At 37.1% G+C, this 27549-nt stretch overlaps 2 protein-coding genes and 1 pseudogene across 2 annotated transcripts; 1 reads left to right on the forward strand and 2 right to left on the reverse strand.

The window, feature by feature from the left end:
- Window positions 1–3885: 3885 nt before the first annotated feature.
- On the reverse strand, window positions 3886–7436 carry LOC147859293 (putative RNA-binding protein C1827.05c). The gene is made up of 8 exons (XM_087326468.1): window positions 7341–7436; window positions 6974–7154; window positions 6348–6403; window positions 5246–5293; window positions 5071–5168; window positions 4919–4988; window positions 4721–4831; window positions 3886–4259 (listed from the first exon to the last, which is right to left on the reverse strand). The coding sequence occupies exons 1-8, from the start codon at window positions 7362–7364 to the stop codon at window positions 4194–4196; spliced, it is 654 nt and encodes a 217-aa protein (XP_087182594.1). The 5' UTR covers window positions 7365–7436; the 3' UTR covers window positions 3886–4193.
- Window positions 7437–7747: 311 nt separating this feature from the next.
- LOC147859294 (U6 spliceosomal RNA) lies at window positions 7748–7856 on the forward strand (annotated as a pseudogene).
- Window positions 7857–9318: 1462 nt separating this feature from the next.
- On the reverse strand, window positions 9319–25287 carry LOC147859295 (uncharacterized). The gene is made up of 18 exons (XM_087325551.1): window positions 24868–25287; window positions 23408–23466; window positions 21772–21853; window positions 19681–19748; window positions 19451–19520; window positions 19243–19324; window positions 17161–17225; window positions 15555–16508; window positions 15372–15434; window positions 13495–13541; window positions 12861–12906; window positions 12708–12787; window positions 12133–12243; window positions 11970–12051; window positions 10731–10856; window positions 10408–10488; window positions 9715–9840; window positions 9319–9547 (listed from the first exon to the last, which is right to left on the reverse strand). The coding sequence occupies exons 1-18, from the start codon at window positions 25198–25200 to the stop codon at window positions 9500–9502; spliced, it is 2523 nt and encodes an 840-aa protein (XP_087181677.1). The 5' UTR covers window positions 25201–25287; the 3' UTR covers window positions 9319–9499.
- Window positions 25288–27549: the final 2262 nt, after the last annotated feature.

Consider the following 27549-nt stretch of genomic DNA (forward strand, 5'->3'; position numbering starts at 1 on the left):
GGGTGATCTAGATTACTTTTGCTTATATTTTTATTTTATTATGTGAAGCTAGGAGGCATTTGTGTTGCTATGCAGAGTAGTTCGACAATTTTGGTCTTCAATCTTCCGGTCTCATTGCATCCATGTGGTAGCATATCATCATGTCTAGTTAATGTTTTGCATATTGAATAATTAGCATTATTCTGTTTTCACAATAATTCTGAAGCAATAAGATATCCATTGCTAGACTTTTTCAAAATTTTGAATTGGTTTCCTTCCTTGACATAAAAGATAATGCATTATGCTCTTTATTGATGAAAGAAACATGCATGTATATATAGGAACATGGGAGCTCATTAGTGAAACGTGTGTATATATATGCTAACAAATAATGACAGTGGAATATAGATTTCATGTTTTGTGGATATTCGTTTTATATAATTCACAAGATAGGCTGCATGCAGTACACATTCAATGGATGTATGTATTCGTGCTCTTCAAAATGAGTTGACAGACTTAATAGACAAGTGAAACAAAGATACATGGAGCACAAAATGAGCACAAACCATACTATACACAAGGGAAAATTGTACATGTGTTTGTGTACATGCACTCCATACAACATAAATATACAAGCAACATAAATAAATGTCCACATGTTTATCACCACATAAAGGAGAAACAGCCAATGCATGCACAAATGATGCTCAACAAAGCACACATTGATACAATTATGAGAATCCTACATTCCATTTACATGCATGCACGTGTGCAAACAATGATGCTACAATTATACTCATAATTTTTATTTATTTATTTATCTTGATGCCTAATGGCATAATTATGCGAAATTACACATTGTATCCATAACCTATACCTAATTCTAATGCATAGTTACGTTGCATAATTTCATGTAATTGTGTTTTGATTATCTCTTAATTATGCGCAATTAATGCATATTACATATAATATGCCTTGTTTTGACTCCTAATAAAAACTTAGTACTCATGTAACAAGCACATATATGACGCATACTTTTTGTTTCTAACGAAGCCTCATTACACCACCAGAAACCTGATAGCGAGGTCACACACAAACACACACATAGACACAAACACGTAGTTTTCCTATTGGTAATGACAATGCATAATATTTATGGCGGGAAACATTGAAGTGAGACACACAAACAGTAGAATACACATGGTCACACTTTTCTTCAACCAATTGCAAACAAGTCTTTGTCGATGTCGCATCGTTCTCTTGCATTTTGTTTGCGCGTGAATCACAAGGATAGGTGGAGTTATAGGAACCAAGAGTATGGGGTCATGCTGAGTCATGGAAAAAGTGCACTAGAATTATTGTTCTATTTCTTTTGTGTGTGTGTGTGTGTGTGTGTGTGTGCATGGAGGGAGAGAGGGGGGTTGTTCTATGGGTTCTCAAATGGGCTTTATTAATGGAAAAGTGCATAAAGCTCTCTCACTTCTCTATCTATATAAATCTTCCTTCTACATTTCTCTCTTAACACATTCCTCTACTCTTGGCCTCTCAATCTCCCTCTTCATCCCTAAACACACACACATAATACACTCATATGGCTACCTCTTCCTTCTTCCCCACCAAATGCCTTCATGCTACTAAGCATGAGTATGGACACAACCTCACCCTCCCTTCTTCTTCTTCCTCTTCTTCCTCTTCTACTCAAATTAACAACTTTCATCAACCCCAACCTCACCCCAATTTTATAACTTCTTCCAGAGGCACCAAAGAAGGAATTAGACTCTCTTGTGACAATACTACATTGATCAAACTATCTAACGCTTCCTTCTTCATTCACCACACCATAAACTCCAAAGAAGTGGAAGAAGAAGAAGAAGCCAAAAACCATGGCCATGAGCTCATTGGACACCCACATTTTTCTCCCACGATTCACGCCATAATCCCTACCATTAGTACCAATGCCATTGCCCCCACGGCACAACACTTCATTGGTCCTAGTTGCTCATGGCCTCGTCCTCAACCTATCACCTCGTATAACAAAACACGGGCAAAATCTACGTCGATTCCAGTTCCTCCGTCTCCACAATGTGCTTGGCCTAGAGTTTTTCGTACGTCCTTACTCATCAAGCCCAATAATGATTACGATTTATCACCGAGAGATGGACCCAAGTGTGCTTGGCCTAGGATGAGCTTGAGACATGAACAAAATGTCCAGGGAAATTCTACTATCAACAAAGTTGAGGAAACATATTGTGTTCATGAAAAAGTAGAGCAAACCATGTATCAAGGTCCTCGATGCACTTGGCCTCGACTTTCTATCTCGGGATTAAGTTTTTAGGATAATAATTCATTTGGTGATCCCGTAAATCGTTCGAGATTTTCTGTTGTAATTTTTTAATGAAAATCTAATGCGGACATGGTTCGATATTTAACCACTTTTCTATCACTCAAAGATATAGCAAATGACTATTGTGATGAAAACTAGTTGTAGATCCAACAATATAAAAACAGGGACTAGAGAAGTGTCATTTTCTAGTTGACACAACTATGAACATGTGGTGCTCAAAACAAGAGAAAGTTACCAAAGTACAACCACAATTTCATGACTTTACAAAAAAACACCAAGCAAATTTTGTAAATGGTGACAATCACAGTTGATAAAGTGAATGACGATAAAATGATTATCAGATTAGCATAGTCGAATTGGCAAATGAGTGCATTACTATAGCTTATCCGAAATACTAATGTATAACCAGCTGTTTTCTCAGATGAACTGCCCATTCATTAATGAAATTAACATGAGAATAAACGAGTTAGTGGAAGGCAGCCAGTGCTGAATGGGGTAGAATTAGTTTATTATTTAGTGTTGGCAATAAGGTAACAATGCTTTAATTTTCAACAAGTTCCATGTTATATTGTCAAATATCCCTAAAAGCATTTTGCAAAACATGAACAATGCAATTCAAATGAGAGTTCCATGACACATTCAAAAATAGCATTAAAGACAAGGACTAGAGAAGGATAATCCTCTGTCTAATGTAGTGATTGTAATTTGTTCCTAGTATGATGTTAGCATATAGTTAGGATTAAGAAAAGGATAATCCTCCGTATAATTGAGTGATTGTTCCTAGTATAGATAAGGATATAGATAAGGATAATCCTCTGTATAATGTTCCAACTTCCTAGTGTGATCGTACCATATAGCTCTCTCATTACATTTAATCAATGAACTCCCTGATCTTTTGGTAAACTTTATATTTTCTGGCTGGCACGCTTAGAAGGAGCATAAATCTCTCTTCTTCCAGAATTTTGTTGTTACATACCTGCAGATGACTGAACTGACCCAGATGGGCGAATGAGAATGAGAAAATCAAACACAAATAGAATTGCCCGAGGAGAGGGGCTCACGTTTGATTAGACAATTGGTGAGATCGCAGGGGACTGAGACACAGCCCAAACTTCTACGGGTAAAAGCAGTGGGGGATCTTCCAAATTGAATGAAAGATGAGAGCATAAAGGTCTTATGTACCATTTAAATCTTCAAGGCATGAACCATAATTTACATGATCCACAAGGGACTTGCATTTAATTGAATGATACATACATGAGATACTTGACCCACAAGGGAGAGAACAATGCCATCATAATTAGAGGTTGGTTGCATTTAACAGATTAGTATATACGTTCGAATCTCGTTAAGATGATATAAGAAAGAATCATCAGAGTAGTAACATCCATAAGAACCAGTCAGTCGAATAGTATATAACACAAGAAACAATCATGAATATTTTTGGAAAAATAAATAAATCACAAATAGTGTCACAATGAAAAACAATTGTCAGAATAGCATTCGTGTAGAACTAGCACATCACCATGAATAATGATGATGCTTCTTGACCTTAGTATATATATCGACTACAAAATCTCATTTGATGTTTAAAAAACATTTAATACACATTCACGTGACATGAAGTTTAGAGACTGAAAGTTTCATGCTTTTGCACATTATTGTCTCAATACAAATCCTCAACTTTTTAAAAGTGAAGCTCAAAAAAATTCGTTGGACTTTAGCTTCATCCAAGCCACTGTATATCACATCCATGTATGAACAAAACATCATATTATCATAATCTCCATTCGACTGCTGGATGCTCACTCTAAATACAACAAATCAGGTCCATTGAATGAAATTCACTACATCAGTTAGTTTCTGGAAGTCATTCTTCATCATCATTCTCTTCTGAGAACTTGATCTTCTTTGAAACAACTGGTAGTGATGCCCTCTGCATTGTCAAATAAACATAGCCACTTGGTTCAGATTAAAAAGAAAACAATTTGTAAACACCCATAAGGTGCAATCAATCACAATTTCATAATAAACAAGCTCTATGTATTTACTAATCATGTATGCATTACTCTGATAGTGAGAACTTACATTACATTCATCCATGTACATATGAAAAATGTTTCATTTCAGCGCTCTCATACACGCATAAATTAATAGTAACATTACATTTTATACTTTTGTATATATATATATACAACCAAGTATAGTATTTAGAGTACAATAATCCACGTACATACAAATGAAAGAAAACACTATATGATATTAATGTATGTAGTAGAAATAGCAACATTATATTATATTCATCTATGGAGTATACAGAGGCAACATAACATCACATTCATCTATTTCTGTATCACATACAATCACATTCATCTATGAATATAAAATAATACATACTATATCAGGGTACTCAAAATCAATCCCAGCGGCCTTGATCTTGTTTCTCCGTATATTCTCCCTTCTCAGGATTTTCTTTAAGATTAACTTCTGCTCCTCCGGCCCTTTTTCCTAATAATTGAGACAGATAAGAATAAAAACTTTATTCTGAGCTAGTTTTTTTGCACTCAAAGTAGGCATCTACACTCAAAATCTTACCCTATTTTGCCTGATGTTCTCTAGCCACTTCCAATTAGGAGGCTTATAAACACGACCTGAGCCGACCCACCTATTTCAAAGATAATTCCTTCATAGTGAGTGGTCCAAGTAAAACAAAGGTTAAAATTAAAGAAATAACTTGTCGAACTTACATCCTATTGTGTACTCTCTCAAGAGGAACCACCTTAACTTGCAGTAAGTGTTCATAAAGGAGATAATTGTTCATAGAATCTGCCACTATCTCGGCCACCTGATCCAAACGTGCAGAATATTGTTCGTGAATACAAAGTTAAACAGCTTGCGAAGATTGTTTAGTTCAGTTCTTACCTCAGGTGATTCGAACTGTATGAATGCAAAATGTTTTGACTTCCCTGTCTGCAAGAAACAAATACAAGATGAGTGGTGGAGAAAACCAAATATCCAATTTGGTAATCATCATATTCTCGTGATTTATATGACCTTGAAAAATCACTGAACACTAACTGTCATATGGAAAGCTTTGTTTGACCATGCCAAACAGTCCTCAATTAGGCTATATCTATCCCACAGTTGTTTTTAGCCCACAAGTAGTATTTGTAAGACTAACATATAAGGAGGTTTTTTATGCTTGCACAGTTACATAATTCACATCCATACATATCTCTTAATGGAAGCTGGTTCCTAGACCTTTGAAGTAGTTTGAAGCATACAAGCTGAACAAATATTCACCATGAGTGTTCATTGTCAAATTATGGCAACTTTGGAGAGTTTTCCAGCAATTGAGGAAATTAGCACATGACTGAAAGGCTAACCCAAAATTCAACTAAACATGAACATTTTACCCAATAACTGGTCCTATATTTCTTATCATGCAATACCAGTAGTCAATGCACTTGATATCATTGCAACCACATAAATGCTCGGTTATAAACTCGGAGTAATATACAACCAGACATTTTCCAGATGATTCATGAATAATCAAGATTAGAAATTTGGGTAACTGTTTGCATGGTGATGCCTACATATACAAGAAATGCAGATCCAACATCCGTCAGACAGTTTTGTTCACCGAGTCTCTAGAACAGCCTTTAATCCCTATAATAATAATACAATGCAATATAAGAATAATTCATTTACAATACCACTTCCCATCAGAACTTTCATGGACTTACCCATGGAGGAAAGCACATTGATCATCTATAATGTATAATAATGCATTTGTCAAAGTGGTGCAATGCATTGTGCATACAGTTTAAAATACTAAATTCACAATTCACAAACCAGGTGAAGGTCATCATCTACCATAAACTCAAAAGAAATGATAACAAAAATAAGGATTGATGATCTTTCCAGCACTGAGTAACATTATATGGTGCATGCTTGTGTTTACATCACACAAACATAATATATGTGCATTTGCATTTGTCTGTAACAATCAAATGATAAATACCTTTTTGTTCCGAGAGAGTCGCAGATGTTTGATATTCCCAAATTGACCAAAAAACCCTGCAAATCAAGCACAAGTAGTATAAGCTCAAAACGTCTTACATAGAGCATATTAGCATATATTAGGGGCAGTTTTGTTTACAAAGTTTTGATGTCAAAGGAAATGAAAAACGGCTCCTTTTCTTCATTCTTTTCGTTGACAAGGGAAATACACATAATCAACAAGAAACCCTACAAATAAAGAACTACTTCCCCCAAAAAAAGCAAGGGGAAAGAATGGAATCGCATCTACATAAGCGCTGGAAGGAAAGAAAAAACTAGGGGAAAGAATGTGGAAAGAGAAGCATATGGTCTAGATAAAACCCTACTTTCACCCAAAACAAAAAAGAAAACTACGGAGAATAAGGGACAAAATCAATGCAAACATTTTCTAATGAAACCCTAGAAAGAAAGAAAGAAAACAAAGAAAGTCTTCAACCCCCAGATGAAACTACTTAACACGCAGTGGCTCTTCAGTTAGAAGCTTGAGGTACAAAGTGCAGAGAATAGCGGGGGAGAAAGTGTATTATTTCCACCCGGAAAGAAAAAGGACGAAAGGAAAACAAGAAGGAAAGGGAAAACTCGCATTACCTCGCATTTGTTCTTCATAGAATCCATGAGGTATACGACCGACATACACAACGTTTGATCTTCCACTTCCGCTGACAGAGGAAGAGGAGACAGAAAGCTTCTTCACCTTCTGTTGCTTCCCTCTCAACTTCTTAGCTTTCTTCTTCACAGCTAGGGTTTGTTCTTCTTCTGTGTCAAGAGGCTGAGAAAATCAAAGAGCAACACAAATAATAATCAGAAACACACATATATATAACATGTGGATGTAGAAAAGGAGACCTTTACATTACACCGTGTCATGGATATGGATAGCATGGTTATACAGAGAGGAAATTTTTCTGTTTTTTTTAGGTCTGATTGTTGTTGGGTTTTTTATTTTCTCTCTTACCATGAACTCTCGCGAGGTCGCCATGGAAGCTTCTTCTTCTTCCCTGGGGGGCAGAGGCAGGGGCAGGGGCAGCAGGGGAAGAGAAAGAGAGAGGGTTTGAAGGGGGGGGGGGCTGGGCTGGGCTATATATGTATTTAGCAGTGGTAGCAAAATATAGGCTCTAAATTGATTGGAAAATTCTGTCTAAAAAATAGTGGGGGTTTTTTTTAGGCCCAGATTTGGGCCTTTCCCCCCCTAGTCTCTAGAGAAGAAGTGAAATAGATGAGAAGAGAAGAGAAGAGAAGAGAAGAGAAGAGAAGTGAAGTGAAGTGATGAGATGAGAAGAGACGAGAAGTGAAGTGATGAGATGAGAATAGATGAGAAGTGAAGTGAAGTGAAGTGAAGAGAGACATTGGTTGCAAGCCGGAGAACCCATGGGGACATCTGATAAAATTGGAACAATACAAGCGAAGATTAGCTTGGCCCTTGTGCAAGGATGACACACACACACAAATCGGGAAAATGGTGCACATTAGTTGCTCTTGGGTGGGGTGGGGTGGGGTCTAGGGACGGTGCCTTGCTCGACACATGGGTTGCTTCCGAATCTCGCCCGACACATGGGTTGCTCGCGTTATTATTAGCACACCCCTCGTTGGCCTACCTCCACCACACCTCTCCTGGAGGTCTTAGGAGACCTCGAGGAGAGGCCTTTGGAGGTTGCCGATCAAGCTGTGTTTGTTGTTGATATTTGCCGCTCTCAAAGTTAGTTGTTTATACCCTCCCCTCCTTAGAATCTTCCCAAAAAAATACCCAATGTGGTTGTTTTCTTTATTTTCCCTCAAATGCCCCTAATGCTTCTGACATGTCCCATATCAAGAATTTGCCTCACTCGTGTAGAACATATCGTTGATGTACCCTCAATATTCTCCTTCATTTCGCTAGATACCCCTAATTTCTCCTCATGCACCTCTCAAAAGTTGCTCCTAGTCAAAAATATTCTTGGATTTTCATTTTTCTCAACAAATTGCCCCGTACAAAAATTGGCTTTAACTTGCTCAAGATCTCACGAATACCCCTGGGTTTCTCTATATTTCCTCCAAGTGCCATACTCGAATTGAGCCTGCTTATTTAGAATCTCGTGAATTCTCTTTATTTTCCGAATGCCTTTAAAGTTTTCCACATTCTCTTGGGCTAACTAGTTACAACTAAGAGTGGAATACTCAAATCAAATAGAAGAGATACTCATAGATATTATAGATTGAACTTTTTCTATGGTTGTAAATTGAATGGCTGATGTATCCATTATATATCTAATGCATTTCTTCATTTAGCTGGTTGCTACTTTCTCAGTTTATTGTGCAAAATATTAAAATCTCCTGCCAACAAGTTCAGCAAAGATGGTGTACTCTTCATGAGCAACGGATTGTAGCATCATAATCTGTTATGACTACACAAATCAAAGTGTCAAACTTCCTTTGCCCTTCTAAAGTGACAATATGTAGTATATAGAGACAATTAATCTTTAGCTTGTCTCCACTTCTTTATTGACAAAATAGCATCTGGAGTTACAACGTTAAAAGATAGATTCTTTACAAAGTTATTAAGCCATTCACTCTTCAACAATGGCAATACATTCTGCATCACAATCTCCCAACTCGCAAAGTAGATTGGTTCTTGCTTTTTTTAATATTACATCATTTGCAATTATCTTGTTCTTAAGGAAATAAAAGAGATCATACATCAATAATGACAATGGATGTAGGACAAACAAATGCACTTGATATATGTTAATTGTTCTCATTTCTTAGGACATTAACCCAGAGTTTTAACTTATATAACATTTATTGTTAGGTGTACATGTAATGATCCATCAGCCAGCATGTATACTTAATGAATTCAACATGCGTTCAATACATATCCATTGGCAAAGCTTATTTCTGACCTCAATATACCTGAGAAGATTTCTAAAATTAGGAGATTTCCACAATAATGGAAATGATTTTGCATAATATGTTCTCTTATTACAATCAAATCCCATTAATGGATTTGTACATTTATGAACAGGTTTCTTGGAACATACACATTATAGAGACAACAAATATGTACACTGCTACATACGCAGACAAATAGGTCAAAATGGACAATAAATCACGAGAATATACCAAGAATGTGCTCAGGCTTCACTGTTTTTTCTCTTTTTCTACAATAGGCAATCTCGAGCTCACACTCTGCATATCACAAACTCAAGTGTTAAATACATATATACTACATATGTACCCACACACACATAGTAGTTCAATTTGTAAGAACTAAACATGAGTATTGAAAACATGATTAGAAACTAGACCATAATTCAAAACTTTGATAGAAACATGCTTATTATTTAAAACATTACCTCGAGTAGTGAAATGTAATAGAAATCCTCCATGTGCTGCATTAAAGCACTACCATCTCTAATGGCACGAAACATTGCAATCTCTGTTTCCAAAAGCTTAGAGATAAGATTTTTTTCTCCCTTCATCTGCATTAGATTAAATACAGAAAAGTATACTTCTATCAATGGATCCAGTAAAAATATCTGATTCTTTATCTTCAGAGAGAAGGTCAGGGATCTACATGAGATGCAGGTTACAAATAGTCCTTCATTTTTTTTAAATGTTTACACAAATAGGGTACGATCAATCCTCAGGACAAAAACACACATGTTTCCGGTTTAGGGTTATCAAGCTTCGTTCTAGATACCTACTTAGTATAAAAAACTATTGAGTTCAAATTTTCGAATAGAAAGACAGTTTTCCTATTCCTGTTAATCAGAGACCATGAGCAGTATTTGAACTATGGGTATGCCCATCCCTCCAGAATTTAGAATTAACACTAGAAGGGCTAGAGAATAAAAAATCATGGCAGGAAGTGTGAGATAATACTATTTTATAGATGATGGGTTAGATTTAGGGGTTTGTTGTGATATACAATGTCTACTACCTTCATAATGCTTTACCAGCTGCTTATATCCTTTCATTATTGGAATTTATTAATGTTTCTGGACACCCAAACATTTTATATTTAATGCAAGAAAATGGCAACATACAAATTCTTTAAGAAGAAAATCAGGTGTTGCTTCACCAATCACATCTGCATGGTATCCATCTCCCACAAGCTCCATACTTACCTAATGATAAAAAAGAGTGTTCAGAATCCGTCAAAGATAGCTGCAAAAGTCATATGTAGATCACTGTACTAATCACTTAACAAAATAGTGCACTCCATACACAAAATAGTATGCATAAATTGTAGTAATATATACAAATAAATGAAGTCAATCTGCTATTTATTACATTATCTGACAATTGATCAAACCCTAAACTTAAGAAATAAGCATTATCATTTAATGATGAGTGTGAGATGATATACTGTGGCATCATAGACATCGCCTGCTGTTAGGTAAATAGGTTGAGCTACATGACAATAACCCATCAAACGAGGCACAGTTGGAATTATATCTCGACGATTCACCACACGCCAGCTATCTTTGACAATCTGTAGAGGACACAGCTCTGTGAGGTCAAGGACATTTAAAATGGTCATGAGATAACCATGAGTTTGTACAGCTCAGAAATTGCCAGAGAAATTACCAGTTGTATTAAACTTGTTATTATTTTCCTGGTCAAGGAACAGTAATGGTGAATGGATATTCCATGTATAGAATATGCATTTATGTGTTCCTTGGATAGGCAGACTAGAAATGAAAGAGAATACAAATCCAATCATTTAATAAGATATCAGATTCATATCATTGGATGGAAAATGAACGGCAGCGGCAGCGGTTTCCCATATTATAACTTTTTTCTCTTAAAAACAAATCTGTGTAGTTTTTGGCTGAAAATAAGAAATATAGTGACATGAAGAACAGTTTTACATGTGATGATGAATCGCTGTGGCATTTTAAAATGCCTGCCAACAAATCCTGACTGGACAATAAGTACTCCAGATTTGTAAAAGACACTTTAGATATTTGTCCCCTTTTCTTAACTTTATGAATTTATACATATAATCTAAATATGCATAAAAAAGGAAGAGACTTATGGTAAAATCTTAGAACTTTATAGGGAAGGGTCACAGGTTTGATACCCTGACCCCATGGAACATGCAGATTTAGGTACCTTTATGGTTTTGGACCCATACTTGAACTGTTTAATGGAAAGTTAAAAATTACCATAATTTTAATATGTTTCTTCTTATTAAATGTTCAAAAAATTCAAAACGCTATTATTCTACAACTAACTTTCTTACAGGAATTGCTACTTAAGAATCAACATTAATTAACATAATCCAAGTTAAATATACAGGTATGATATATTACAATTGATGTCATTGAGGCAACATTTACTAGGTAGCTTATCATTATTTCAAAGGTGGATTTGCTTATCATGTTGCTAACATAATCCAGCGTTAATGTTGACACAATGAAATAATATCACACCTTCAGGAGAAAATCTAGACATGACTGGATTCCAAGCATAACTTCACTTGTGTATATTACAGATGCATTCAAAGATCCAAGATGTTAAGATGAAAATTAAATAAATACATAAATCCACGCACACACACATACATACATATAAATTAAATGGATCAGTGGAAAACACATACCTTATTATATCGCTCAGCAAAGTTTTTGTTGCCCACCCTAGGAGAGCCAAAGTTATACATCGAAACTTTGATGAATCCCTGCCTGAATTAGAGACAACTTAAATAGTCTTTAGTTTATCAATATTGAAATGGAACAAGATAAAAACCATGAGTTATGATGTACCTGGCCAACTTACTGGTTGAAATCTCAAGTGCAAAGAGGGTAGCTAATGCACCACCAAGGCTATGTCCAGTGACATATACTTTCCATGGATGTGTGTTACATTGTGCATCACTGGAAAATTGGTTACACCAATTTAAGCATATTAATAAATTGATTTTAAATGGCTAGAACAGTGACCAAACAATCTCTTTTACAAATCATTCTGCATTTTCTGGAGAAAATCTACAGGCTATATTTACAGCTTTTCTAACTCTACAGTACACGAAAGTTTGAAGTTAATACTACCTATGTGGCTGAAACAACTAGACAAGCTACAATGCCGTTATTAAGACCTACAGTCCCCTTTATTTCCTTTCTTTATAATAGTAGAATACTTACTGTTCTTCATTCTTTGCTATATTTTACATCTGCATTCCAAGTATGACTTTCACCTGTTCTTTCTCACTTTTCTCAATAACTAGTTGTACTAACAAAATTGTTGAAAGTATGACTAGATAAAAACGTGTAAGTAAAAAGTCAATAGTCACTACGGGGTGCATCTAATCTATAAGCAAGCCTGGAATGGTGACAAATACCTAAATCCAGTTGAGGCTTTTAGAATGGACATCAGCCGATTGCGAACTGAATCATAGGCACTCAAGAAACCTCCATGTATCTGGTTCAAAATAGAAATAATAAAAATCGGACACATCATTTTCTTTTAAACCAAGATATAATTCATAAGTTACCATTTCCTCATGTTTAAATTCTCCTCCAGCTCGCTCTGGGTTGAAACTGCAATAAAAGTGAAGACTTGCAGCTTTTGACAACAGATATGCTTCGCACGCAAATTTGAAACCAAAGAATACAAACTTGAAAAGAAATTCTCTAATACATACGGTCTACAAGAATTTCCATGGCATCTATAATGATCCATAACCGTCAAACATACTAAAGAACCAATAAAATGTATTACGAGTAATGTGTGACAATAATTATGGTAGCAATTGAATGTAAATTAAGATTAGTAATGCGCCTTTTAATAAGGCTGAAGTTGTAATGAATGTAAATGGATATTCATCATTGGCGTGATCAATGGTTACTACTTCAACTATATTCATTTTGGTTTTGTTCTCAACAATAAGACACCAATTCTTATCTTATTATTTTGGCTTCTTAAGAGACATAAATATACCTTTCTTTGTGGACTTTGTTTCTTTGAATGTTTCTTTCTGAAACAGATATAGTGAGCTACCAATCATTTTTCATGGGTTTGACCTCATATTGAGGTTTGCCATCAGTAGCATGAGTAATATAAAAGGATTTGAGGGAATCATATAACACTTAGGTATATTAAATGAAACCGTAATGTAGTCCAGTTACCTTACAGGTAAAAGCATTAGATCAGTCTTTATATCTTTCCATTTCACCTGAAATACCCCACATAATAATGTTAATTTACACGCCTATAATACATCAGGAGTTTCAGAGAATAATTATGTTAAAAACATTACGCCAAGAGTATTTTCATTAAAACTTTGATCTAAATCTTAGAGGAACCTCAAGATTTGATTTACTTCCACTTTTGTAAAATTGTTTAACTGCAATTATATTTGTGATAAGATAGATAGAACAGCCTCAAAAAGGATCACACATACTGTGTGCAGTAATCATCCAGGTCAAAAACCCAAAGAAGAGGCAAGAAATGCCAACTCACAAATTTGACACTACCATTCTTAATCCACTCCATAGACAGAAATTCCATTGCCTTCAAAACTCCTCCTTCTAGGGTTTTGCAAGGTCTGCTTTACAGTTGATAGTGTCAATGCACGAGGGTATTAGTGTTGAGAATTTGATTCTTCCAATTGTTTGTTGATTAGAGTGGAGACATGATTCCAACAACCCAATGGCAACCCACTTAAACAATATGTGTATACACAATGAAAGGCTAATAAAAACCTCCACCACAGTGACATGCAAGATCTGCATTACGTCTTTACTTAAATTGCATTTAGCATCATTACCATGGATTACAGTTATCATTCGAAACAGTAAAAACACATGTATGTTTGAAATATTGACAGCTGTGATTGCCAAGCATAAGATAAGCTTGATATTTTTAGTCCACCTAGATGCTGCTTCGCCCCATATTATGTTCATTGTTCTTTCATTTTTGAAATGGCTAAAGGTGGGAAAAAGGTGGGTAATAATGAGGGTATATAGAAAAGAAGGCTTACATAGTATAGAAAACAAGGCATGCAAAAATTATAGGCTGGGGGAGATCCCAAGCCTATCATTATCAGGTAGTCGTAGAACACTTCTTCGTTGATTTTGTAGTGCCACTCTTAGCATAAAATTTTAACTGGGTTAGTGTGGCATGCCTCCCTTAATAATGGTAGGGATTCCATGGATCTAGAGAGCTACAGATTATTCTGTAAAATGATTCGTCTATGTTCAATGGGTCTTCAACATCAGGTAGTAGTAGAACGTTTCTCCAGTGATTTTAAAGTATCGTTCTTGGCATAAAGTTTTAACTGGGTAACTGTGGCATGACTCTCTTATTAAAGGTAGGGATTCAATGGATCTAGAGAGCTACGGATTATTCTGTAAAATGATTTGTCTATGTTCAATGGGTCTTCAATGGCCCATTCACCATACCAGCCCACTGTTCACTCATGGGTGACATCAGCTATATGGTATATTCTATGCACGAAGTGTTCAATCATCATATATATGATCGATAACATAGTCCCTCAAAGGTGCAGGCTTTAAGGGTACCATATCATATGTTCTGGGGGATAATAAGACTGGACGGAGTAAGAATCAGGAGGCTATTTAAACGAGATTGTATCCACCATGTGAATGAAGAAGGCTATCCCATCCCATTAGACCTTACAAGCAAAAGTTCGCATATGAGGCAAATAAGAAAAATGCAAATAGCTTCTACTATTCGTTTCAAACATTGTATATGTATAACCAATGATTTACAGAGAATGGACAATAAACATGCAGCATTGTACCCTTTTACCACTGTTGAAAGCAAAAATTCTCTGCTTTACATCACAAATACATTCTATTTTCTTGTTTGGTCTTAAAGGTTATTTTGGCCTCTTAAAAGACATTAAAATATCTTGCTTTTTTTCTTTCTATCTTTCTATTGTAAATCAGCAGTATTCTGTTGTCAAGCATTCAGAGATTTTAAGAGAGCCTAATTTTCCATAGTTCAGATTTAAATTTAGGGTAGCATTTAAGGAGTTAACCTGCTCAGTTCCTCGAAATGCAACCACCAGTCTCTGATGCTGAGCATCACGCCAAACAGCAACCTTTCATGAGCAGAACAGACAATCAATAATACAAAGAGAAGAAATTGCCAAATTTTGGAGTTGATGAGGAATATTTTAGTCAATTGTGCAGGGTAATAACAGCTGATTAAAATGACATACCTGAGTGTCAGTTTTGCTATTGTCAAGGAAACAGATTTTCTCAAATGCTGACTTGACAAAGCTTTTATGTCCTAATGAAGTTGCTAGAACTGCCCAAGCCTCCATTGCACTCTCTGCCTTCTCAAACATTTTCCTCGCCTCTTCGAGTTCTTTAAGTCTTTCATCGGATGTGAGCAACTCATCAGTCGTCTCAGGAGCTGATGGAATCATCTCTGTAATGATAGCTGTTTGCGTAGGTTTGTTTTCGCCTCCTGTTAACGATGCAGAAAGCACTGTCCATGTCTTGAGTGTCTCTTCTGCTTGCTTGAGTAAGGCCATTGACACTTTCTTTAAATCTTCAGTTGGAGGAGCTGCATTCTCTGTAGCCGATACCTCAGCAGAGAACTCGTTCTTTTCGGTAGTTGCAATTGCAAGCCCACTCTCAACATACTGTGAGTCTGCCTTGTTTTTGGAGACCAGTCCAAGGTTTTTAATTACATCCAAGGCATCCCAGTTCACACTGTCAAGTAAAGGAAACCTAGGTTCATTTATGCTAGCGCCAAAAGTTTCACTGATACCTTTTCTTAAAAAACTTAAAAACTCTTCATTTGAAGGTTTGTTATTCAATTGCTCTTCTGTATCTGAGTTCTGAACTTTCTGCAAGTCAGGTATGTTTTCCCTGTCCATAGGATCACTGCTCAAGTTCATATTGCTTGTTAGAGGACTAGTTTCGTTACAAATTTCTGTGTTCTGCTCTTGTGATGGTACCTCATTTGATTCAGGCTGATATTCCTTCGGTTTCTCTGGGGAGGAACCCAAAACTGAGCGGAGAAAATCACTAACTGTAAGATGATCAAAGGCTAGAGCATTGGTAGAAACATCTTCAAACGTTTGACTCTGTAGAAAAGCTGAAAAGAGGGGAATATTCCATCCTCTTTTCGAAGTCTTTATGTCCTCAAAACGTTGGTACTGAACCTGAAACATACCATAGGAAGAAGTCATGTTCTGGAACAACACGAGTTACGCAGTGCAACCATTTTCAGCTTGCATCTCAATATGTCAGCATTGATTTACATGGAATAGGCTGTAAAGAATGCTAACTCTCGTAGAGTCGGACTGTGTGGAAGAGTTGTGCATATGTGAGAGTGGGAGTGTGAGAGAGAGAAGGAATCAGAGAAAACAACCAGAAATGAAATGTGCACAAGACAGAGATGAGAGATTATGCACAGAAGAGAAAACTATATTGATCAACTAAAAAAACCAGAGCACAATCGGCTTTATATACAAGTCCTCAAGGGACTATAACATTAAATGTGGTTGATGGAGTCTAGGCATAAACATCCACTCAAGTACGATTCTGTATAAGAATATCTAATATTCTTTGACCACATTTACACTTGACAACTAACTAGTCACAATCTAGTTCTTTGTGTAACTAGGTAGTTCACAAATTACAATAAAGTGTGTTCATGCACACTTTTTTCATACATCGTGCTTTTCTCCTCAAGCGCGTGTTCATATGAGTTGACCTTGATTCTCAACATAGGCCACAAGCATCTAGCATACATCCAACAATAAAGCGAATTTGTCAACAAGCTTTCATATCATAGATATGTAAAGAGATCACCTCCAGGGTAATAGCACCACCACCACCCATTCCTTCTAGCTCCACTTCCACCACATGTTTTTCCCCTGCCTCCACAAAAAATCAAATGAATATTTCAAAAACTGAAGTGTTCAACCAATATCCTCATAATGAAGATACTTTCTTTCCCTTAACATAAAACTTGCTAGACAGGCTGTTAAAATATCTTTATTAATCATGTGATTAGACAAAGCTAAACTTAAAATAATAGATTAGCAAATATAACGTAGAGGATGGTCTTGTCACCTAAAAATCCTTGGGACTTAAATGAATACACAAGGACAAAGGCAAACACCAATACCGCTGTTGAGAGAAATATAAGTGCAGTAAAATAATCAAGGATGGATAGTATGTGTGCTAAAAATAATCAAGGATAAATAATCTAGATATCTAAGAACTTAATATTCTGAACATAAGATATTCAATAATCTTCAACATGGGCTGCTCCAAGTTGAGAGATCTCCAAAACGAGGGATGCACCCTCAGTGTCATCACATATTTGCACATAAAGGGATCAGACACTTTCAATTTATTCCTTCATCATAAATTTGCACAAAAAAAGAGTTTCCAAATTGAGCCTTCCCAAATTGTAAGCAATCAAATGCCATTTTGTTACATCTTGTGGAGTAAAAAAGTTGGGATCACATGGGTGTGAGCCATGTGGATGGGGGAATGGGGGCTTCCCAGAAATATCATGTCATACCTTTGTATATTCATGCCACACCTGAGGTGAGGTCAGTTGTGTGGTAGGTTGCTTCTCATTGAACATTTTCCATACTCTCTTGTCCTAGGAACAAGCAATACAAGTGCTTTAAATTTAGTCAAATATGATATGAATGTCCATTTTGGGTGCCTTGGGCGGCCTTCAGGCACCACCCAAGGTGCTCCCATCCGGTTCTTTTCTTCAACGATATCTTCTTGGGTCCTCCATTGATATGGTGCATTTTCACAGTGTTGAGAGCTATATCTTCATGCCTTGTCCATTCGGAGTAACATGGTATTTTGTAACTACGACGGTGGATACAAGCACTAGGTCAAAAAGATTAGGTTACGTAAACCTTGCAAAAAAACATAGAGGCCAACGACAGAGAGGGCATGAACGCAAAGATTATGTTAGAATTTAGGTCAGAGATTAGTTAAGTAGACCTTGCAAAAAAAATGCGGAAAGCAGGAATGCAAATATTAAGCACAAAAAACATAGAGGGCAGAAACACAGAGATTAGGCAAACATTGTAGGAAATGTAATCAAAATGGGAGAGATTAGGTTAAGTAAACCTAGCAGGAAAAAAGAGGCAGAGGGCAGGACAGAGGGGTCAGGAATGCAAAGATTGATCCAACATTGCAAAAACACATAGATTAGGTCAGAAGTCAGGTCAGAGATTAGATTAGGAAATGGAAACAAAATGGGAGAGATTAAGTTAAGTAAACCTTGCAGGAAAAAAGAGGCAGAGGGCAAGGACAGAGAGGTCAGGAAAAAACACATAGATTAGGTCAGAAGTTAGGTCAGAGATTAGATTAGGAAATACAAACAAAATGGGAGAGATTAGGTTAAGTAAACCTTGCAGGAAAAAAGAGGCAGAGGGCAAGGACAGAGGGGTCAGGAACGCAAAGATTGAGCCAACATTGCAAAAACACATAGATTAGGTCAGAAGTCAAGACAGAGATTAGATTATGGAAACCTTGCAAAAAAATGCAGAAGGCAAGAGATTAAATAAGAACAGCAGCTAGAAAGTGCTGAGAAGGAATGAGGCATCTAGTCAATAACATCATAAAGGCTACATGTAATACAACCTAAGGCTAGAAAGGAACCTTCAGCATCAAACTTTTGAGGGAGTAATATCAAACTATAATAGTTTTGTCACAATCGTGTCAACTCAGGTTGCAAATTGATCAATTTCTGCTCACACTCTCAGCATCAATAAACTATTTTAAAACAAACTTTTTTGTTTTAAATATAGAAATAAGGTTAGAAGTTGCTAATCTCTTATTTCAATTTTTTCATGAACAATGTATAAATACTTTTTGTACAGAAATTAGCTCGACATCCATGCTAAATTGGAATACCATCAGAAAGAGCTTTGAGATCCACTCCACTATTTCCTAGACGCCGATGATCCGTAACTATGTTTGCATCCCAAGCTGCAATCTATGAGAACACCATCCATTAGTGAATTCATGTATGAAGAAGCAATGCATGTCTATAGAGAAACAATGATGCCAAAGCACAGATATACAGCAGAATGTTATTATACAGAAAGTATGTATATAGAACCTGTAGATATTGTGTGGATGGATTTGTCACATTAAATTTGAAGCATTCATCCCAAACAGGTTCAGTGGTTCTACACTTTCAGAAAATAACTTTTCACAAATGTTTACATAGTGGAACAAGAAGAAGAATATAAGGATATGATTGCATAGTTGGAATTTCTTTTCTAGAGAAAGGCAAATTGGTGGATATACAATACACCATACATATCAAGTTAAAAACTTTCAACTTACGCCCAGATAGTTTTGCTTCTTAAGACACATTCCCCAATGCGCAGCACTACATAAGGATCACTGGTTCCCTGCCATAAGCACCATTAATGACATAGTGATCAGATAGAAAACTATACAATAGGCTTATAGGACAATATTTTGAGTCATATTATTTTTATATTTCATGTCAGAGCCATGAAAATATATTGGAATACCGGAAAATAACTCTAAAAATTTCAGCAAATATCAAGTTATTTAAAACATCACTTACAAACTACCCTTCCTTGCCTTTCCCAGATTCAGAGAATAAGGTCTCGGTTTTCTACACCCTAGATAGAAAGATAATGGCCATTTGACAGCTCATGCTCACCATTCAAATAGAATCATTTGTCTTACATGTCTGCAGAATGGACATATTAAGAACTGCTAAGCCTTCAGGCTCCCATTTTCTCAATCAAGAGCCCTGATTTATTGTACCAAACTGCAATGCGCGATCAGGCCCATAACAATAACATGGTGAGATCCAATCCATATCTAGGAAATATAGAGACACCGAGGATTTCTTGCACATTTTAAGAAACAAGGCCCATTTCTATCTCTCAAAGTGGAAAATGGATTTGGATCTTCGTTATTATACCAGCCATGATGGCTGGATATACCAAATTGCAGTGTATGAGCAGGCCCATAACAATAGCATGGTGAGATTCAATCCATATCTAGTAAATATAGTGACACTAAAGATTTCTTGCAAATTTTAAGAAGCAAGGCCAATTTCAATCTCTCAAAAATGGAAAATGGATTTGAATCTTCATTATTCTATCACCTTAATGGCTGGATATTGGACATATTGGACTTTGTGAAATTTGAGAAAGCATGAACATAAATCATACATTGCCTAATCTTTGTAAACGAATCACTTTTTGATGCAAAGTCGATATCAGATACCTTTCCATTAGAGCACCCCTTCAGTGTTTGAAATACAGAGTACAGTATTGATTGTGGAACAGTAGCAAGCCCATGCCACCATCACCTCACAGAATATTAGAGAGCCCCATAAGCTTACTCCTGATAATCAGTCCTCATCTCATCAATACCTACCCATAATTATTGTTGAGAGACAAGCTCAACATTCAGTGCGGAGTATGCAGTGTAACCCAGTGCGGAGTACGCAGCGTAACCCAGTGCGTCGTAGACTGGGTGCGTGAAAAAGTACGCACAACAGGGCCGCATCGGTGTGAAAACCGAAGAGGCCGTTAGAGCGTTATTCCTCGTAAAGGAATAATTTTGGGAGTTTGTGTAGTCGGCTCATTTATGAACATTCAAGTACTCTCAGTACTTGTGTCAGCCCGATTGTCAGGGCTTGTATATAAGGTGCTCACTGAGCACGAAGTATGTACAGAACAGAGAATTATTTTGAATTTGATCTATAGTGTCTCTCTCTCTCTGTCTCTCCCTCTCCATCTCCATCTCTGTATTTTCTGTGTTTACTGAACTACTCTGCGTTTACGCACACGCTTCCGCACAACTTTTACAATTATCCTCAGTCTACAACACAATCTAATTCTCCCCAACACGACACAACATCTCATTCGCAAGCATTCAAAATATTATGTCCTGGCTTTGGTTATCATAAAAAACAATGCATACATGTTTCACAAATCAAACAAATTCCACACAATCCAACCATCCACAGAAACCCAAATGCAAAAGAAATGGAACACTTGCAACATCGCCTGTATGTTTCCATACTCTCATCTTATGATCTGATAGCATGATCTCTAATACCAGTACAAGTGTTGATAACGAACTCTCATTAAAGTCACAATATTCAAAACAAAATCTGTACATGATCACAAATTCATTTACAACATGCCAAATCTCCCAATATGATGTTTCAACACGGCCAACAGTAATATTATCCCTACACAAACATCCTCTCAAGTATATGTATTTTAGCTTTAAAGGACCTTTTTCATTATTTTAGAAAAAACAAAGACCTCCATAGAGACATTCATGCTTGTCGAACACTGTGTGCATAATTTATATAGCTAGAAAATGGACAGAAACCTCAAATTTGGAATCTCTTGATAGCAAAAAGAAGTAGAATCATACCCAAATATCCAAACCAGGGAATTTTGAACCTTTCTTTAAGTTAATGAGAAACTGCCCTTCATAGACTTCCCGAAGAAATGGCCTGAAACAGATATCAGAAGAGTCAGAATGTTGAAATTGCAATAGGATAAGAAGTGTTCCCACAGACAATCCATTTTCATATTCCTCAAATACACTTGGGAAAGCCAAATCACCCCGATTAATCACAGGTCACAGTGCGCAATTTCCAATATGACTATCTTCAATCACTATATAAAACTGCTGTATGAGATTACCAATAGTTTCAAATAAACAATCTTTTATTTACACCAGATTGAGTGAACCGTATGGCATTATCAGAAGGGCTCATTATTGCCAACATCCTGCTTCTCATATACATGTGACCACAGTCCAGACACATAGAGGCAGTCAAGCATAGGACTATAACAGAATCTCTCATAACCCTATGGTCATGTGTCATTAACGAGAAGATGATACGGAGAAAGGAATTTCCTATGAATGAGATTACCAATAGTTTCAAATAAACAATGTTTTATTTACACCAGATTGAGTGAACCGTATGGCATTATCAGAAGGGCTGATTATTGCCAACATCCTGCTTCTCATATATATATGACCACAGTCCAGACACATAGAGGCTGTTAAGCATAGGACTATAACAGAATCTCTCATAACCATATGGTCATGTGTCATTAACGAGAAGATGATACAGAGAAAGGAATTTCCTTGAAAGTGGACATTAGACCCTTGTTTTTCATGTGCATCATGGCATTCCACTCCCTGACAGAATTTTCTAACGAGAAGAAGATACAGAGAAAGGAATTTCCTTGAAAGTGGACATTAGAACCTTGTTTTCCATGTGCATCATGGCATTCCACTCCCTGACAGAATTTTCACACAATCTTCAGCATAAACTTAAATGTAAGAGTACAATCCCCTGAAAGAAGCCAGATGGAAGTAATGTCAAATTCTATATTCACTGTGTATCATATGCCCAATAGGTGGGCTTTAATTACAGATTTCTCAATTTTGATTGCAGTCTTCACCTTCAGGTGAGTATGATACCTGAAAGAAGCCCGATGGACTAGAGTCATATTCTTTATTCACTGTGTATCACATGCCTTATACATGAACTATAATTACAGGTTTCCTCAATTTTGTTTGCAATCTTCACTTTCAGAGCACATTATCCTTGAACATTCGATGTTGTAGCCATCAGGTCCCTATCCATAAAATGATAACGATGCTGAAGATACATATAGGATGGTTTCAGCGAGTCTAGAAATAAAATCTTTACAAAGACAACCTAGTCTTCAGTATGTATGATCTCTTACACAACGTGTCAATATTGCCTGCCTATATGCAGTAGTACAAGAAAGCAGTTTTTCTGTAGTGCCCATGAGGAAACAAGATGCCATGGAGTTCCATGGAATACTCCGACATGCTATATCCCATCAGCACCAGCAGAGGTCTACACTTGTATTATATTTTGTGCTTCAACCCCAACGTGAATTTTTCTATGTCTTGTATCATAAAACAATTCAAGAACCAAAATTCCATATAATATCATACAAACAACTTGAAAGTCTTATTGGATTATATGCATGCATATACCAGAAGGGGCAAGTATAATTACTCTGAAAGAAATATAGTCTTGCAATCAAATGGATCCGTTTCATGTTCTCTAGAAATGTCCTGTCATTTAGGAAAAGAACTGATATTAACCAAATCTTCAAAAAACAGTAATTCTGCAGACAATATATACAATAAACCTATGAATCTAGAGAGCATTGGACTGCCATATGAGCATAAGTGCTCATACAATTTTTATGTCTGGCAAAGTGGATTCACAACCCAGGTCCCAACCATAGAAGAATACTAGATTTATGTAATTGTATAATATATTCACTACTGAAAATATAGGCAATGAAATTCTTTCACCACATTTGCAACTCCATATTGGCAAAGGAAATTTGTGACATTTCCATGGCTCACCTCACAGGAACTATCAATGTACTATACTTCCATCTCCTTTTCCCCTTCAATCTGCTTTATTATTTCTATAATGGTGGTGATTTGAATAGATAAATATTTCAATTTCATTATGTCTCATATGCAGGCAATTGTACAAAAACCATTCTACTAAATTAATTTAATCCTAGCGCATACGTTGAGCAGCATTTGAGGAATTATGGTGCAGTTAAGCAACATTTTGATCATTTTCCGTTAATTTTATGTTTTGAAGCTATGCTGCATTTGCTTTCAAAGCTATTATTACTGAAATATGTATTGAGAATAATACAAGGATATTTTTCTACATAAAAAATAGATTTTCATGAAATTTATATAATTAAAACAAGCTCATGTTCAGAAATAATAAGAACATCTCAACTACTGATTGGTTAAGAGAAAAGAATGAAAAAAACAGCATTCCAACATGTTTTCCGGCCTAAACTCACAATCATACACTTTGTTAGGCCTCATAGGCCCTTACGATCTACAAACATAAAAACATTTTCTGTGAAATCTATATTCATAAAAAACAGTTCACATTTAAAATACCATAAATGTTTCTATTAATCATTTGGCCGACAGTAATATATTGCTCTATAATATGCAATATATTATAGCGAGATTTTGGAATGCCGTTTAGATTTTGTAATTGCTCTACAATATGGCATTCCAAAATTTCACTATAATATATTGCTCTATACCTAAAAAAACATGAACAGGCAAAAACAGGCTACACCCAAAAACTGATAATTCCATTAAAAGGAGTGTCATAGAAAATGGCGCTCCAAAATTTCACTTTTATATATAGCTCTACACCCAAATACTAGATTTCATGAAATTTATATGCATAGAACAGGCTCATATTCAGAAATAGTGGTGACAATCTCTGACTACTCGTATGTAAGCTTATAGTAGAGCTTTTATTCAAGAAGAGAAATTCTTCATTGCAATTTTTTGGTGTTGAACAAAACAGTCATACGATGAAAAGAAAGATCATTTCAAAGAATCAAGAAAGACATATCATACCAAAGGTACGATCAACAAAGGAAAGATCAAGCCCGGGAATAAATAAAAAGAACTTACAGAAGGAGTGTTATATGCTTCAAACGCAAAACCAGCCAGAATTACAGCCAGGTCAATGTTGAAAGGAATTCGATCATCATCATCAAGGGTTCGATCGGAAACATCACCCTCAAGTTTCTTCAGAGCTTGGATTCTCGTTCTCATGGAAGAAAAGGCATCTCTAGCCCTACAACTTCCTGCTATCACATGAGCTTTTCCGGCAGAGCAGGGGAAAGGAGACCGGGGATCTGCGGAGTTCCTGGAGGGGGGGGAGACGGAAGGGAGGCTCTGATAGGGAGACAGCATGAAGTGGAAATGCGAAGGATGGAAATGGAGGTTGGTCGCCATAGCCATAGCTGCTGCGTTTTTCCTCCCTTTCTCCTTCTCCTTCTCCTTCTCCTTCTCCTTCTGCTTCTTCTTCTTCTTCTGCTTCTGTTTCTGAATGGGTGGTGTGTATGAATGAAGCAGAATATTAAATTTTGACTTAACTTTTACTTAGATCAGAGTCTTATTATGTAAATTGTAATTTAATTAACATACTTAAATTAATCACTGGGATAACTTTTAATGAAGTTGGAATATTTGCGTCGGATGAGCTTTGCTACGTCGAAATCAGATTCTTCACTCTTCATCCGGAACAGTCGGCATGGGCCGGTGTACTCGAATAGCTAGTCGGCTACACAAATGCCGATTGGGCCGTGACATGTCGGTGAATCGCAGGTCCACATCCGGATTTTACATTTTTCATTGGGAAGTGTCGCGATCACTTGGAGTAGTAAGAAGAAGCGGTGAGACAGTTGCACTGTCGAGCACCGAGGCCGAAATACCGAGGAGCAGTTGTCGCGACATGCGCAGCCATATGGCTCAAGAGGCTCTTGAAGGATTTGTATGTGGAGGTGTCTCAATCGACAATCACATACATATTGGACACCCTCAACAACATCCAGCTTGCGAAGAACCTCGTTTTCCACGCCCAGACCAAGCACATTGAGGTGCACTATCATTTTGTCCACGAGCAGGTTCTCTCCGGTGAAGTCGAACTTCTGTATGTTCCGACGGATCTGTAGGTTGTCGATATCTTCACCAAACCTCTCGACCTGGACAAGTTGTGGCAATTTCCAAGTATACATGGCTTACAGCACCTCGATATGCCGAACTTGAGGGGGAGAAGGGAGAGGGAGAGGGAGAGAGATGAAGTTCGAAAAGCCGAGGACGGATGCAAGGGGAGTGGCCAAAAGAACAAGCCGGAGTCTGAACCAACCAAACAAGGGGGTGTCAGAGCTGAGAAAGCCAAGACACGTGGCAAAGCCAAGAAGGGCAAAGGCGACTTGAAGATGAAGGCCAAGACCAGAACATGGTCAAATGCGGTCAAGGGCCTGGAAGAAGACGAATCAAAGACAGTTGATTCGGTTGAGGAAAGTGATTTGGAAGAGCCAAATCACATGAAGGCTAGACTGACGAGAAGACAGCCGAAGACGATGCCAAGGTACGAGTGTCAACGGATGGAGGGGCGTTGAAGTCACAAAGGCAAGAAAAAGGCCAACGAAGGACTTAGCAACAAACAAGCCGGTCGAGCGGGTCGAGGAGCGCCGGACCGGACGGGTCATGGAGCACGAATGAGGAGGCGTGAAGCTAGGAGATGTTGGAGCTGACAAAGAACCTCAAGTTGAGCTTGAGGGGGAGTGTTGAGTGAGCAAGCTCAACTTGGGCTGGATTGGCTGAAGAAACCCAGAACTGGATCAGAGAGAAACCGATCGGTTAGGCTCGGATTAGATGGAGACCAATTGGCTAGGCCGGATCAGCGCGGAGCCGGCAGGCCATTAGGACCTATATTCCTCGTAGAAATATTTTAGGTGTCTGTGTTGGTAGCTCATTTATGAGCATTGAAGTACTTGTTAGTACTTCTGTTGGCCCTTTTGAGGACTTGCTCACTAAGCACATTGCATGTATAGAGTGTTCTTATTTTGAATCAAGTGGTTGTGTTGTTTGCTCATTTCTATCACTCTGTCAATCTCGTCTCATCTCATCTCTGCATTTACCTAATTGTCGTGTTTCCGGATAATCGAGTGTGTATTCTATGTTTAACATAACACTTCCGCATGTATTCTTTTATAAAGGAGATGTTAACTATTCGCCAAACATCTCATTTTCGATGCTATGGTATGGGGATACAATGAAGAATCCTTATAGAAGTGAGACATGAGATATATATATATATAGATTCTATTATCGTCTTCGGAGGTCAAATATGACCTATGAGACCAAAAATATTACATCTCATGTGATACGTGCGGAAGTGAGTAGCGACTCTCGATGTTCAAGAACTTTACCAATGAATGTTGCAATCAAGAGGGCACACTGTGTTGTGAGAGAAATTCGTGGAAGGATTGGGCCCGGTCAAAGATATGTGGAAAGCATGGTCGAATATGATCAAAGCCAAAGCATTGTATCAAAGTGTGATACTCAGACTCTCGAACTTGTTTAGGGCAAAGTGTGCATAGCGGACCACTCTCAGCACTTGTGCCCCAACGCCTTGTCTCACATCGCAATGCATGTGAGCTAAGTCGAATGGAACCAATGGTTCGAATGACAGTAATTGGATGGGCTCTAACATGCATTCATGTGTACGGTTTCCCTATTCCGCAAAGAATATGGTTTTGTAGTTAGGTGCATGTGTAGTATAATGTGTGAAGCGCGAGCCTC

The sequence above is a fragment of the Azolla caroliniana genome, unplaced genomic scaffold (assembly GCF_043228905.1).
Source record: "Azolla caroliniana isolate FFs.n. ecotype wild unplaced genomic scaffold, voAzoCaro1.0.p SCAF_10, whole genome shotgun sequence".
Taxonomy (NCBI): Eukaryota; Viridiplantae; Streptophyta; class Polypodiopsida; order Salviniales; family Salviniaceae; genus Azolla; species Azolla caroliniana.